Source organism: Vidua macroura, chromosome 10 (assembly GCF_024509145.1).
Source record: "Vidua macroura isolate BioBank_ID:100142 chromosome 10, ASM2450914v1, whole genome shotgun sequence".
Lineage (NCBI taxonomy): Eukaryota > Metazoa > Chordata > Aves > Passeriformes > Viduidae > Vidua > Vidua macroura.
In genome coordinates this window covers 25042542-25058644 of record NC_071580.1, presented here as the reverse complement: position 1 = coordinate 25058644, position 16103 = coordinate 25042542, and the positions used below count along the sequence as shown (strand labels likewise).

The 16103-nt window shown below is 41.0% G+C and overlaps 1 protein-coding gene across 6 annotated transcripts in view; it reads right to left on the bottom strand.

Moving 5' to 3' along the window:
* The window catches only part of LOC128811910 (glypican-5-like), a 434871-nt gene that overhangs the window by 102557 nt on the left and 316211 nt on the right, over nt 1-16103 (bottom strand). For all 6 annotated transcript variants that reach the window (XM_053985864.1, XM_053985866.1, XM_053985863.1 and 3 more), the window contains one exon: nt 7455-7605. In XM_053985864.1, coding sequence (XP_053841839.1) covers nt 7455-7605 — 151 coding nt within the window. The remainder of the gene's footprint in view (nt 1-7454; nt 7606-16103) is intronic.

The window sequence follows — 16103 nt, the reverse complement described above, 5'->3', positions numbered from 1 at the left end:
GTGAATTCCTTGTCAGAAGGATGCAAACCACACATCTCACGGGAGCTCCGTGTGAAGGATTGGTTTTATTCTCCTCCTGTGAACTCTGGGTGCCAGCCTGCTCCTTCAAATGACATTCTCAGAAAAAAAGCACTATGACTGTGGGGTCAAAGTATCCACCTGCAGAGTGCTCCCACAGTCTGAATCAAGATGTCCTGCTTCAAGAGTTTAGAGGTTTCTTAGAAACCTGTCTTTCTCAAATTTTAGCCATCAAACACCAAGGTGCTTCTTTTTGTTCATGGTCTTTGTGGTTTGACTATGGTCCTGTTTAGGACCATTCAGCTTTTTGACACTTCTGTTTAAAAGAAGTCCTCTTTATTAATATCTGTGAGAAATGCTACTGAGTGGGAACTCACTGGAAAATGAGATCAATGAGTGTTCAGTTTAGGGCTGTTTTCAAAACCCATCTCAGAAACAGATGTACACATGGAATTACTCCTGTGGAAAGTAACCAGATAAAATACTGCTGACAAGGGCAGTGAAAATTGTTCTGCTGTAAAAAGTGTGTTCAAGGGACAGAGATTACTGGTAATATTTTTAGTAGAAGTTGGGAAAAGCGCATTACCCTTCAGTGATCTCCAGTGCAGTCCCTGATGGCTGCTTATAAAAACTACTGCAAACACTTGAGCCCCAAATGTCTTTATCTTGATCTCTCCAATGTTTAATTTCCTCCTACAGAACATGCATTGGAAGGCTTAGAGTACCTTAAGCAACTAAAATGCTTTACCTTTTAATTTTGTCTAAATGCTGCTAAGATGACCAGAAATGTGCTGTAATTTACATTCCTCTGGTTAAATGGTAAAACTGCATTTCCCCAGTTACCATTTTGCCTCTTTGAAGGCACAAGAGATAGCCCCAAAGCTGTTCAGAGAGTCACAGAGCTGTTCAGAGAGTCACGGTCTGTTGTTCCTCTAGCTACTGCTCGGCTCAGCATTAGGAGAAATTCCTGCAGGGGATGTGTTTATCTGGTTGTGCAGAAAGTCATTTCTACAATTTGGCAAAAACTCCTGTCTTGAATGGATCTAAACAGGAGCCCTGGTGGTGCTGGGAACTCTCACCTCAGGTCTGGGACTGAGAATCTGAAGGAGCTGAAATCCCATTCCTTTACACCTCAAACTGTCACGTCAATGCTGAGGCTGAGAAAGGTTGAGGAATGATTCTAAGATTCTTCTTCTGTTCATTTCAGTTAAAATTATACTGTGTAATGCAGAACATTAAACCACAAAAAAAAAAAAAAAAACCAAAACAAAACAAAAAAACTAAACTCACTCTGGTATTTCCAGATTATAAAATAGATTTATCCTGGGACAGAGATGAGGAAACCTCCTTCTATCTCTCTCTCTTTTTTTTCTCTCTTCTTCTCTCCCCCTGCAACACTCTCTTCCCTTCTCTGAAGCCCCTCTCAGCTGCCCTCTGATCCCAACAGCACAGAGCAGAGCCTGCAGGAAATGCCACTGCCACCCATAGAATCTCTCAGCCAGGTGTACTCAGGAGGGAATGGTGGGACACCACTATGACATCAAAGTAACTCACCTCAGGACCAGATCAGACCTTCCCAAGTTCAAATAAATAATTAAGAATCTGCACTCTTCATTTGGATTATTTCGGTTTCTCTGGTTTTCTCTGCTCCCATGTCTCTTCCCAAACTGTATCATAAAACAGAAGCCACAGCCAGAAATTTGCCAGCTGTGGAACTACCACTCACTCCCCCACACGTGCTGAAGACCCTGGCAGGGTTTGCTTCTGCTCCTCTTGACAGAGGCTCATGTCTCTCTACCACCCCAAATGGCAAGCATAAGGTGGAGTTTGCCCGAAAAATCAAATTTCTATAAGGGTTTAACCTGTTACTGTGCTGTTCTGAGGACAGAATGAGGCATTTATGCCAAGGGCAATCTAGGAATTTATAGGCTTTCTAAAAACAGAATTGGAGATAAAATGTCTTGAGCAACTCAGGATGTAGAAAAATGGCTATGCAAGGCAGCAGAATGGGGAGGAGGTGTGATGGAGAGGTTTCTCTAGGCAGGAAGATAGAAGACACTGAAAATGCAGCATTTCTGTGAGCCAGGATCATCTGTGAGGACATGTGGCAATGACAAGCTGACGAGCATGGCTGACTGCCAGCAGATATTATGATCTCAGAATATTGATGTTTTGTACTAATAATTACAAAATCAGCAGCTGTACAACTGTGTATTTGGATAAATACAAGTGTAAGTGCAGCCTGTGACACGGTGAATGGAAATGAAGTATGATTAAAATGACAGGTCATACAGTAATACTGATGCTAAGAAAAGACAGACAAGCTGGGAGAATGATAACATAATAAAGCATTAAAGAATCTTGATATTCAAAAGGAAAAAACTGATAATGGAAACATTCATAAGCAGTCAGAGAAATGCATTAACTTTCCATTGCTGTTGAGAGCAGATACAGATCAGACAGAAGACAATAAGAAAAAAGAAAATTTACTTGTCTGCACTTGTAAAGGCATACTGGGGCAAAAATGCATCCTTCTCATATGCCCTAAATAAGAAATCTACAACCAGGATAATCTCTTCAGATACTCTGAAAGATAAGCAGAAAGCTAGGGATTGTCTACACAGCCAAGAAGAATGCCAAGAGCTGGAATCATGCAATCAGAATGTTCCAAGCAGATTTGTTATAGATTCCCACCCAGGCAATGATCTGAGACAATAAGGCAGGATGTTCAACTGGGATGTCCAAAATTTGAAAGTTCTTGTTAAAGGGAAGGAGCTTCATGAATTAGGAGGAAATGCAGAAGAAAACTGTTACTGGGATTAGGTAAGCATTTGGCAAAATTCACAGCAAGAAAACACATTTAGCCCACAGTCATGGTCAAAGTCTGGCTGGGATGTCCCAGGATGTGTTTTTATTGAATGCCTGCACTGACAGACACGATTGGAAGTATTGTAAAAATCTGCTGTGCCTGAGGGTCAGGCACTTGTTATTCCATGGACACCCACTGCTTTTGGGATGGGGACACAGCAGAAGCCCATCTCTGTGTGGAACAAGACAGTGAGCCAGGCCAAAGGAAAGCTCCATATTGCCACTTTCCAACGATCTCAAGTTTCAAGGCATGTCAGAAGGAGTGGGGTTAACACCTGCCCCACCTGAGGGCTGAGCTTTTTGAGCCATATATAGAGTCCAACCTCAGAGAGGTGAATCTGAAGACTAAAGTTCAAGTACACCAGACATTTGGGGTTGTCTGTTCTGTTCAGTGGAGGAGCTGTTTGCCTGCCCTGCCAGGCAGAGCACAGCTCCACTCCTTGGGACTTTGCACCATGTTGTGTCAGGCTCCTCAAGACAGAAGCTGGGATGAATTTCTGCCTTGCACTGGCTGTGTGAAACATCCAGCCTGAGACACAGGGATACAGGAATACCTGGGTGTCCCCTGCATGCAGGTGTGCTCATGGACTCGTGCCCAGAGTGGTGTCAGCACAACCTTCTTCATGACAGTGCTCCACAACTTCCACACAGCCCAGAGCTCCACACAACTGGCTTTGGCCTTGCACTAAACACAGGTTTAAGCATATCTGTGGCCTAAACATTTACTCCACCTTTGTTTAGGAGTGAATCACCTGATTATTTCCTTGAACTGACACCTAATGTTGGTTGTCATTGCTTGGGTGTGGCCTCATCACAACACAGAGCTGGGCATTGGAATTCCTTGCACAGGCTTCCTTCCCATTTTTTACCAAACATTTTTCTCCTCTGAAAAGGAGGCAGCAGAGGCAGGATCCAATGTGAAGCTGTTGCTGCTCTCCTTTCATGAGCAGCAGGACACTCATTCCTCTCCCTCAATCCTGCAGGGCACTGAGCACTCCCTGCTCTGTGTAAGGGCTAAAGAACAAGGACTGACATCAGTGGACTCACACTGGTCAGATCCACGTAAGACCTGGCTCTGTGAGCAGGCTGGGCTCAGCAAGGCTTAGCCTAAGATGCTGCTTTGCCCTTCTGCCTAGAAACCCGCAGGACTGCAGCAGGGCAAACCACAGAGCAACTTCCCCATCCACGCTCAAGATTTATATGGCTGGCTTTCCTCTTCTTAAATCTCTCCCAACAAAGCTTTGTTCAAAGATGATTCACAGATGTTGTCATTAAAAAGATGGGACTTGCCAACAAATAACACATGGGCCTGCTTGAGAAACTGCTGTTCCCAGAGCTTTCCCCAGGAAGAGATACTTGGGGTAATTGGTAAGGCCTGTGGGAACAGGACATTATAAAGCATCTTCCACCATCCATAATTTTTGAAGAGAATCATGGTTTCCTGAGGATTTGTCTTGTTAATATAAAAATCATTTGGATAAACACACATGATAGAGAATAGATAATTAAGCCCATTATCATTAAAGAAGTGTTAATCTTTTCAGGTAATAGGGAATGGGTCAAGCAAAGACTTATTTGCAACAAACACAAAATCCCAGCACTAGCTGATAGACAGCCATGTGTCTTAATTATAGACACAAAATAGAATGATTAATTGATATGCAGGCATGAGTCTCAACGGCCAGAAAGTGACAAACAAAAGGACAGAATTGTACTGTCCATTGCAGGATGAGCTGAACTGCAGAGATAGCAAACCCCAACTAAAGGGAATAAAAAACTACAGAGGGAAAAGGGTGTTACAGTGAGCTGGCTGGAATATACACATGGAATCACTTCTGTGCTCACCCACTCAGGACATGCTGAAATCTAAAACCCAGGAGCCCAGCCCTCTGTTAGCAGCTTGGAAAAGCAACATGGGGAGTCAGAAGGGGACCCTGTCTGGGGAGATCTTTAGGAATAGCTATGAACAGAAACATTTCATGATGGGAACCCATATATTGATGAAATTCTTGGTCATTTAACATCATTTAACAGTAAAGAAAAGGCTTATTTTTTTTTTTTTCTGGGAGGTGGAAAGAAATGAGCATTTGGTAGGTTTTCAAAAACTAAAAGCAATCAGTCTTTTGCAATGCTCTCAACACATAGAGCAGTAAATAAAATTTTCATATACTTTTGAATAAATTACAGATGTAGTACATATTTACTATATTCTCAATTCTGCAATTTAGAAGCTGACATTAAAATATTTTCCTCTGTTTTTCATGGGCCTGTTGTTAAAAGCATGACTGCTCTGCCAGAAAGTTTGTGTTTGGAAAGGCTTTTATTCCTTTTTCATTCCCTTTGTCCTGCTGTGTGACTCCATGCTCCAGCATGCCCTGAAGAGCTCGGTGGCATCTCAGAGGTATCCTTGTGTACCTCACCCACACCTGTGAGGACATTGCCACTGATTTCAGCACCCTTCAAGCCAGGGCTGCGTGTGGGATTTAGCTTTAGAGCCAATTCGCCACTCCATTTCCAGGCAAGCAGGGAACAGGCAATGCTGTCATATTCCACTTCCACAAAGCTATGGGTAGATGGACTGGATGAGTTTAAGGTTAGGAAATACAAGTTCACAGGCTGTACAACTGCCAGCATCATCTCACAGACATGCAGCAAGGGGAAATACAACTAATATGATGTTTGTTTTTCTTCAACATTCTATTAAAGCAAAGCAGCTCCATAATGAGATTACTGCATTTAATCTCTTAATTGTATCCAGATATGGAAAAGAGATTTACTGTTAGTGGCTTGCATACAGTACAATATTTTAAAGCTAATTATGATAGAGCATTACTATTGTCACACAATGAAATACTTATTCTTATGTTATGAATCAATACCATTTTCTAAAATTTACTGTAAGTACCTTTTTAATTGGATATACACCCTGCTAAATTCTGAAACAGACAGTTATATAAATATAATTATTTTAAATCCAGGATGATATCAGTATAAAGTATTTTAATTAAATAGATTGCAAAAAAGGAGAAAAAGTAACATTAAGTAGCTTTCCATTATTAAAGCCAGCTGAAAGTCAAGTCTTGAAAGCATCCAAGTTTTTATTTTTTAACTCTGCCATTCTCCGTGGAAGCATGGATACACATCCTCCCCAAATGGTGTATTAATAGTTTGATTATTCATTGAAGACTACCAAGCACCTGGCTTTTGTGTCTATTATTCCACGCAGAGAGGAAATCATATTACAGTATTTATCTTCCTAAATCCCCAGGGTCTAAAACCTCTACAAGTATTTTCTTTGCTTATGGATGAAATACAGTAAACAATTAAAAAGTTAAGCAAAGAGTTTTAAAATAACATTTTATCCAAGTTTCTTTTTCAAAAATATTGGTGAGTAGATGGTGAAAACCTCTGCTTGATCTGTCAGTTGTAATTACTGAACAATTTTTAAAAACAGTGTCCCTATGTGATGATACCCTGATCACACAGGTCATCAATGCAAACTAAAATTCAAGTATTTATAGGCTGGTGCTGCAATTACCTGTAACACTTTGCACACATTCCAAAGTACATCTTTAAGTTTGGTTTTCCTGAACAAATATTCACTACAGGGACAGCTGAAATTTTGACCACAAGCTGATCACAGCATGATTGCAAATCTTACCTGAGTACGAGACGCCTCCTTCCCCTCTCCACTCAGTGGCAAAGGGACAAGGAAAAGGCATTTGTTTATCTCAGCAGAATCAAGCAGCAGTTTAAAGCCTGCCTGAGCTCCAGCCATCTCAATGAGCATTGTTTTCAGCACTCATATCTGCATTTCATGTATTTACACATCCAACCCACATTATATTTACACTACGGTAAATTAAGCCAGTTACATTTTGGTGAGGTAAAATGAATCAGAACTCAGAGATGAGGTAAACCAATAATATCAAGTATTTAGAAACATCTTACTTTTTATTAAGTTACTGAAAGGATTTAACTGCATATTATATTGCCAGTATGTTGATGGAAGTTGTTAGATCTTGAAGCTGAAGCTGATTCTACACTTGATGACATATTATCCAAGTAATTTAATGAATAAATATTGCAGAATGCAATATCTGAGACTATCAAGAAATTTCATTTAACCAGCAGCTCACCACTAAGGAAAAACCCCACAGTATTCCTTATGTTTTTTTCAACATTGAGCCAACTCTGGATCATCCTTCAGTATAATTTTGCAATAAATAAATGTTTATGTTAACACTTCACATACTCTCTAAGGTCATCAATTTTCTATTTATCTGAAGGACCCACATTATCTAGGAAGGCTCTTCAGCATTCCTGTGATTCAGATTTCACTGCAGACATTATTCATTTTACATTTAAGTCTTTTATCTGCATGCCAAGTGTTAAATTATATTGGGTTACTGTCTGTATCATTCTATTTTTACTGCAGCTCTTCACAGATTAAGATTCAATCCTTTGAATTTAGTAGGATTTTGACAGCAATTCAAGCAGTGTTAAGTCTTAGCTCTGTCCACCTAATTGTGACTCATGAATTTCTAAGCTCTCCAAGCTGTATTTACCTGCTGTGTGCATCCTGTCCCCGGACCCTTGGCAGCCATCCTCATCATCACAGTCTCCACTTGACTCCATCTCCTCACTCCTTCCAGCCCCACTGCCAGCATCTCGGGGACCCCATCTCTCCAGCTTCAACTTCGCCTTCTCAGCATCCAGCTGAAATGGAAGAAGTGACAAACCAACCATGGTCAGACTATTCACGCGGTTCCTACCCCTGGCACCCTTCTGGTTTATACAGCAACAAACACTTTCTCATGCACTTTCAAGAGCAGCTCCTCAAGTTGGAGGCTGTTTCTGGCAATGGCATTCAAATATTCTGGAATAACAGAGTATGCAACCAAATGTTCTGCACCATAGATGACCAGGGGCACTTATCAAACTTTTAATTGAAAACATCACATCTACCAGTACCACCACAGTGCTGTTCCCACAGCTGGTGAGTATTTGCTTCTTTTCTGCCAGGGTCAGGACTAAATGTGTGAGATGGAATTTCTTGCTGGGACTCAGATGTTTATTAGTTCTTATCTATGTCACAGTCTCACAAACCCTGAGTTCTACAGCACTTCACTCTAACAAACTAAAAATGGAGCCTTACCTCTCTCTCTACAAGGCCTTTTAAGGATAAACTGTCCAATTAAGAAATGACACCTAAATTATTTTTATTTTTAACCCAATAATGAACCACCCATGCCTGCAATGGGGACTTTTCTGCCCAATTATACAAAACCACCCAAACCCATGGAGAATAAGGTGAAGAAGAAGGTGAAGAAGAAGGTAAAGAAGGAGCAGCCCCTGCCCTAAAACCTCCATCTTTCTTTATATGTATTACTATATTCTAAACCCTTAAACTCTTAAGTTTTCCACCATGTGATATTACACACTTCTATTCAAACTCCACACCCACAATACTAGTGCTATCATTCAATTTTGGAAGCTTCTCCAAGGCCTCAGGTCAAATGCAGTGTTCTCTTGGGGGTCGGTGCCTGTCAGCACAGAAAGTCTCAAATTCTCAGCAACCAGGGTTCCAACATACAGCTGTTCCTTTGCCAAGCAGAGTTTGGGGAACACTTGCTAACGATGGAACCATCTGCCAGCTGTCCAAGTACTTGTTTTGAGGGATTTACAGTGACAAACTTCATAGCTGAGGGCATTTGCTACTTTTCATGATGGGCTTGGTCACTTGGAAACCTTGCCCCTGGATATGACTTTTAAGATGCTGCCATTTAAGATGCCTGTTCCAACTGCAAGTTGTTTATTAGATTTCACTTGAAATATTTCCAGGACTGAGCAGAGAATAAGAAAACCTTTTCTAAAATAAATCTAAATCTATCACACCAGGTCATGCTTGCTCTAACAACATATTTACCCCCCAACACTCAGCTTTTTTGATGTTTAGATAACTCTCTCCTGCTGTCACCATGAACAGCTGCCTACTAGTAGCACTGTGGAAATAAATGATTTTTCAGCTCACTGGTAGCTCCAAAAGATGAAAAATCCCATTTCCTTGGGAGTGAATCTAAACCCAGCCTTGTGCAGGTTACACCAAGAGCTGCACTACCTGGGGAAAAGAACAAAACCAAACCCAAATGGCTCAGACTAATAAATTGTGTTATAAGGCAAATATTCATCAAGCAAGGATGGTCCAGAAGCCTGAACCTTTCCCCCACACCTGAGGAGCACTGACCAAATGGGAAGACTGTACTGCTCTCAAAGCCTCTGCACTGCTGCCAGACTGGATCTATTCAAAACCCTTCAGCACAAGTATCTTCCTCCCAAAGTACTTCAGACCCATTTCAGGCTTTGTGATCTGCTTCATCCCAGTGGACTGATTATTCTTGGAACTGAGCAAAATGTACTTTGAAATATAACACTTTGGAGATTCAAGCACTACAAAGGAGCTGTTCTGGGAGCTGTGGGTGAACTGGAGCACAGGGCTAATACAACTGTATTAACTGGGCTGAAAGGATGGTGATAGATGCAGCAATTTCTCTCTAGTAGGAAACTTTGTGTCACAGTCTCCTTCTTCTTCAGGTGCTGCTGCCATCCTCCACTCCGGGGCTGACAAACGCTTGGAGCAGGGATCTGGTTCTGTGGAATAACAGATGCCAACTTCTACAAGGCAGAACTCAGGAAATTCTGCACCCTCTCACTGAAGAGCTCGGTTTGCTCCTTCTGAAGACACAAGTAACTGCACAGTGCAGTGGGAAGATCAGTAAGTGGGAGGAGAGGGTATGGACTCGAGTGGGGCAGCATGCTGAACACTCTCTAATTGTTACTGCATGTCTGGTTTTTATAAACAAATTCCTTAATGCTGAGCTTTGGCATTCACAGCCATAAAGACTGATGTCACAGCAATACAAAACAACATTTTTGTTAAACAATTGGAAAATTTTGCCTATGAGGGAGAAAGATAACTCAGTTCTTTCACAAATGTATTGTATCCTGGTCATATTAGAAAAGACTCATCCATTCTTAGTTATAATTTTTCAGAATGAAAAGAAATGGCTAAGTGGCAAACAGAACAGACACAGAATTTAATAAAGGCTTTTAATGACTGTTTGCAAGTCAGAGCAGAAATGTTTACTGCCTGTTAAGGCACTCCTCCTTTGCAAAGATCTGATTTCATTCATTGCCCATGGCTCAAATCCTGCCCTCCACTCAAAACAAGCAATACTTGAACCAAATGGGCCCCAGCTCCAAGGAGGAAGCTGAGGTTTCCAGCATGGTGCACTGCAGCATTTCTGGGTTCTGGTGCCTTCACTGCAGCAAGAGAGGAGCTGGAGCTGCATCTCCTCTGTATCTCTGAAGGTGCATCCAGCCCTTTCTTGGCTTGTTAGCAGAGAGGGGCCACCAAATGACCCAGAGCCCTGATATCCAGGTTCACCATTATCACTTCACATCAACTCAGGTTGACCTGACAACCCTTTCCACCTTGGATACCCTTTCACAGTCTCTTCACAACAGGGCTTTTATGTCCTGTGGTTACCACTCCCCTAGAACGATGGACCAGAGCCTGACTTTGTGCATCAGTAATGCTTTATCTATAAATAAACTCATTCCAGGAGATGGGATAGTGTAGCCTCTTCAATGAGGAGCTCCAGACACACTGAGCATCCCTGTTGAGAAGGCAATGTCACCATTTCACAGTGACTTGTGACCTAGCATCCTTCTCTTTTCCACATTCTGCAGGCACAGCTCCCTTTGGCAGTAGCCAAAGGACTCCAGTGAGATCAGTGTTTCAGGGCAATAGCAAAGCTTATGGCAGCATGTCCCAATCTCCTTTTTTTCACAGAATAACAGAAACCTGTCTCAGAGGCCTGAGACTGCACCCTGGAGGTGTTTTAAAAAAGCCTGGAGGTGGCACTCAGTGCCATGGTTTAGCTGATGAGGTGTTAGGGCATGGGTTGGACTAGATGACCTTAAAGGTCTTTTCCAACCTAGATCATTCAGTGATTCTGTGAAAACAGCACCAACTGCATCAGGATGGACTGGGATGGTGGAGCTTTAGAAGACCATAATGGAGGACATTAGCCATCACTTTTTCCTCTCTGGCCCCAGGGGTTGGCTGTGGGCAGGGAATGCCTGCTATGCTCTGTGGCTGTGGTACCCAGCAGAGGAGCTGGAGGTCATCTGAAGGTTCAGGTCATCTTCAGAGACAGCCTGGCAGACACAGGTCTGTTAACAACTTTGAACAATTCTCCAGGCTGCTGCCACCAAGCACAAATCCTCCTGCTTTCCCAGACGGCTGTAGGGAGAACCAGAGTGCCTTGCCCCTGTTTAACACTGGGGAGCAGAGATGGGAGTCAGATGTGGCATTTCTATCATTGCTTAAGAGCCACTCTTAAAAATGCCTTATTTTGGTGGCTCTTTCCCTGCCAGCTGACAAATGATGCTATCCAGCCACTCTGGCAACTCTGCACAGCAGCTCCTGCCTGGGAGTGCTCTGTTCCGGTGCTGAGAATTGATGCCTCAGTTAAATAATTGCAATGAATTTCAGGCTGGGCCCTGGAGCTTGTGCCTTTACCTTCACAAAGCATAAGACACCTGCTGCCTAAGATTCCAGGGAATACTGGAATCTTAACAGCTTAAAAATTAAGTCTTCAAGTTTCTGCCATATGTGAAAGATTATTTTTTTTCCCTCTTGAAAAGGTTACATAAATAGATCAATAAGATTTGTACAGTCCAATTGGAAACTGACTCAAATCAGGAATTTTCCCAACTGCAGTAAGCTTTGGATCAGGTTCATAAACCTTTGAAAGGTTTTTGAGAAACTATATACTGCTTCTGTGGGGAAGTTTTAGTGTCTGTATCTGACTCAGCTGAAAGGTAAAAATCACATATTACTATTCAGCTCTGAGTCACACACAGATGACTCTCCTGGATTTTATTTATTCCAGCAAAGGTCCCAGCCTTAAGTGACATTAAAAAAAACCAAGAAGTTCTGCTGACATAAGGTTTTCTGGAGAAGAAAGAATTCATATGAGAGTGGCTCCTGTCTTTCTCCCCTATTAATACTTCATGATGTAGCACACACATTCCCAGTCACATAAAAGAGTCCTTCAGACTTCAGAGGCCTCAAAGAGCCCCTGACACACAACCCCTGAGCTCTCCACAACGAGTCTAACCCTAATTCTCACTCTGACACAGGTGTGGCAGAATAGAAATTCATTATCGTGGTTTTTTTATGAAGCCTTGTTTCACTTGAATACATCCACACCTTAATTAAATAATAACTGCTTCACTCCATGAAAACCACTGTAGAAAAAGGTGCCAATTTCTATCTGTTTCATTGACCAGTCTGTTTGCATCATATATGCATGTGTATGACTTCAGGCTGTAGGATAATAACCCCATTTTATCAGAAATTAGGTTTTAAAAATTGTATTTTACACCAGTTTCAGATTTCTCAGGTCAGTGAACACAACAATGAAAATATTCTCTCTGAATAAAGCCACTTAAAAGTTGTGTGCTTGGAATATTCAGAGAGAAATTCCATGGAATAATTGTTCCAGAGGGATTTGTTAATTAGTTTTCTACACAACAGATTGCACTGTGAATGCTTTTTTCTTCTGAGGAGTCAGCTCTGAGGTGAAATGTGACTTGTGTCCACTTGCCATGTGAGCACACATTTCACTCTCTGGTGTTTCCAGTGGGAGGAAAAACCAGCTGATTGCACACTGCATTTAAGAACTCTAAGCTAAGCATGCTTTTTTCTCAAGGTACTTACAAGTAGATGCCTTTTTAAAAGTGCTCCAGTGACATAAATATGATTTGCAGAGACAAAGGTTTTGCCAGCCTCTGTACAAATAATGCACAAAGCCTCATCTTGAAAAGAGTCATAAATGACTCAATCCTCCCATTCATTTATTTAAAAATAAAAATAAAAAATCCTTTCTAAACCATTATTAGGTCAGAAATGACTACAACTGGAAAAGACAATGTGCCTTTGTTTTTGGCCTGTTATATACATTTTTTTGTTAGGAACTGACATACTGCTTTAGGCATAAAGCTGCATTTTACTGGTGCCTTGTGACTGAGCAGATGTTCTGTCATTTCACAAAACAATAGCAACATAACAAATTTTAGACATAAATGCCATATATATGCTTATTCCAAGTGGGACCTCTCTGAGATAACATTTATGGCTCATTTTCCTCCACATATGCTCTTATCTCCTTTATAAAAGCATGTGGCAGTTGCTTTTGTTTCTTCTTTTCATGTTATCTAGCACTCATCTATTACAGTGTCAGTAACGAAAATAAACTTATTTAGCTTCAATTTTGTCAGACATTTTCTTTGGTTCGTTCTTCCTTTGTCTCTATTTCACAGAAACTCAAAAAGGCGTTCTAGTTTCTTCAGGAAGTAGTACAGCTCAAGGAGGTTTCTCCTGCTGTCACCACAAACAGCTGCCTACTAGTAGCACTGTGGAAATAAATGATTTTTCAGCTGACTGGTAGTTCCAAAAGAGCTCCAAAATCCCCTTTTTAGCTGAAGGGAACAGGCATCCAACCTTCTGCAGCAACCAACACCCCCAGCCCTCCTTCTGCTGTTTATTCAGATCCTTCCAATAACCTTTCATGACACATCCTGCTTTACAAGTCACCTGGACACATTACAATAATTTAAATGAACAGCTATACGTAAGTTATGGAGCACACTTATGGGCTGACAGTGGCTTTGGAATTTTGTTCATGTCCCTCCAGAGCAGACCTTTTCAGCTCAGGGACTGGACCAACACTGGTAAATTCCTTTGTTAAGTGGTTTTTCTCTCCAGCCTAAGCACCTCACATTTACAGACATTGATATTTGTATTTACTGTCTGTGCCCATGCTCCTAGAATATATAAGTATATATATATTTTATATACACTGAAGGGAAGGTTCTCTTGAATCACATGGAAACATGCTAAGTTCAAGTCCCAAAAAGTGGGGCCTGACACCTTCATTTCCCCTCTGCCTTAGTGTATCTCCACTCAAGCTACACACAGGAATTTCAAAGTTCTTTTTCCATTTTTGGCAATTTTTTCCCCATTTTTTTTTTAATTTGTTCTCTCATCAAGTTTCTCAGAATAAACCTACCCTCTCTATATTGGTTTGGGACATTGTAGCTCCCCACAGAGCCACCTTTTGGATGAACTGCACCAATTTTTGGTTGAGCAGGACAGGCTTACAGATCCAGCAGCAGGAGGGTTACAGTGACAGAAAGCTTCCTTGGGATCACTGCATGTGGCAGGGAAAATGACACCGCTGCTTCTAATGTCTTTTCCATGTTGTTTTTCATCTTCTGCTTCATTCTAGGATTATTTTGTTCCAAGTATGTTGATTATTTGACCAACCCTCCCACTGTTTCTGAGCATCTCCAGTAGGAGCTGTACATCTTCTAGGAAGGTCAGGACTTGTTTTCTGATTTTATCCATCTTTTTTTAAGCCAAAAAGCTGTTGGAATTGGTGTTTTGATTTGTTTTGACTTGCTTTTATTCACATCAAACCACTAAATTACTGCTTTCAGAAGCAGCATCTGTATTCCTACAATGGCTTTAGATTCTTGTGGTTTCAGTGGAAGTTTCTTGCAATCATTCCTTTATTTTCTCTATGTTTCCCTCCTAATTTCATAGCCTTAGCTTTTCCACACACACGTTCCATCCTCTGTCATTGAGGCTTTGTATTTGCCCACATCTATCTCTACCTGTGATTCCTTTTTGCTCTCCTGGTTTATGCAGACTGACTCACTAACCTCTTCCTGATATTTTTATTGCCAGGTGACACACCGGATACCTACAAATCCACACTTTCACTTATCTTTGACTATTCATTTCTTCTCTGAGTCCTTTCTCTAACCTGGCTGTGTCTCTCTGATTTCCTGGACATTCTACTGCAGATCCATCCCCCAGAGCAGAAGAGCTAAAAGCATTTATTTCTTCCTGGTTGGATTACAAATGTTTCAACAGGAATCTAAAGATGGTTTTTAGAGATTCACTTTGTTACACTACACAATTAATGCTTCTATTTTTGCAGTTTGTGATTTCTGTTTTCCAGCTGCTTATCCAAGGTGAGCTAGGAGACTGCTAGCACCAGGATCAGCTCAATATTCACTAAATTAAATTACACAAGCTACAAATGTTCTCATATTTACTGATTACACTGTGAAGGAGCAACAGGAATGTGCACTCAGAGAATCTTAGCACTATTAGCAAGAGCTTCATAGTAACAGTTTGGGTAAAATGTCACCCAAAAAGCACTAATTGTGACAGATGCAAAGTGAGCACAAGTTAAAAAAAAACCCCAAACTCATTCCAGTTAGTAATGTGCTTAAACAGATGTTTAAAGAAAAGAAAGAAACTTGATTTAAATTCAGCAAGTCAACTGGGGCAGGGGAGCAGCAGACACCTCCCCTTGATGTCTGGTCGTGCTGTGGGGCTGTAACTTTTTGGTATTTTGTGATGCACTAAAGAAGATCCTTCTGATCTGGTATCTAATATGCCTAACTCAAACATAGATATTGGGTTAATCCCTGCCACAGGTGTGAATTTCACCTTTAGACAGAAAATGTAGTCCAGTGTTGCCCAAAAACATAACCGGCTTTTTAAGTTGCAGCACGTGTCGTTTGAAAATAGAGCATATGGCAAAAAATCTGTCGTGTTACACCGAAGACTCTCTGCATCTTGTTAAGGTAAAAAAAAGAGGTAAACAATTGCAATAAAATCGTAATATTTTGTAATAAAAATGTAACATAAACATAATTATTGGTGAGGAATAGGTAGTAGTTGCTTACAAAAGACCTTAGACTCTTCAAAGTAGTTCACTTTGGGAAATAAAAAACCCTTTAGATGGCATAGTGTACTTTTTTCCAAAAATAAAACCTGCTTACAAAAGACCCTTTACCCTTCAAAATAGTTCATTATTTGGGAGAGGGTCTGTTTGATACAACAGCTTCAGAGGCAGAGGGTTGCTGAGAGTGCCCACAAGGTGGTGAGAATGATATAAAAATCCTGAAGTTTGGTTTAAAGATTAAGAATGTTAATGATCAGAAATCATAGGTATGTCTTTCTCTTTCCAGTGGACTCTTGCTTACCCCTCAGCTCTCTATGCATGATATTCACTACAGGATGGCTCAAGTTCCAAGTTTTGTATAGATAAAATATACTAAGATATTCT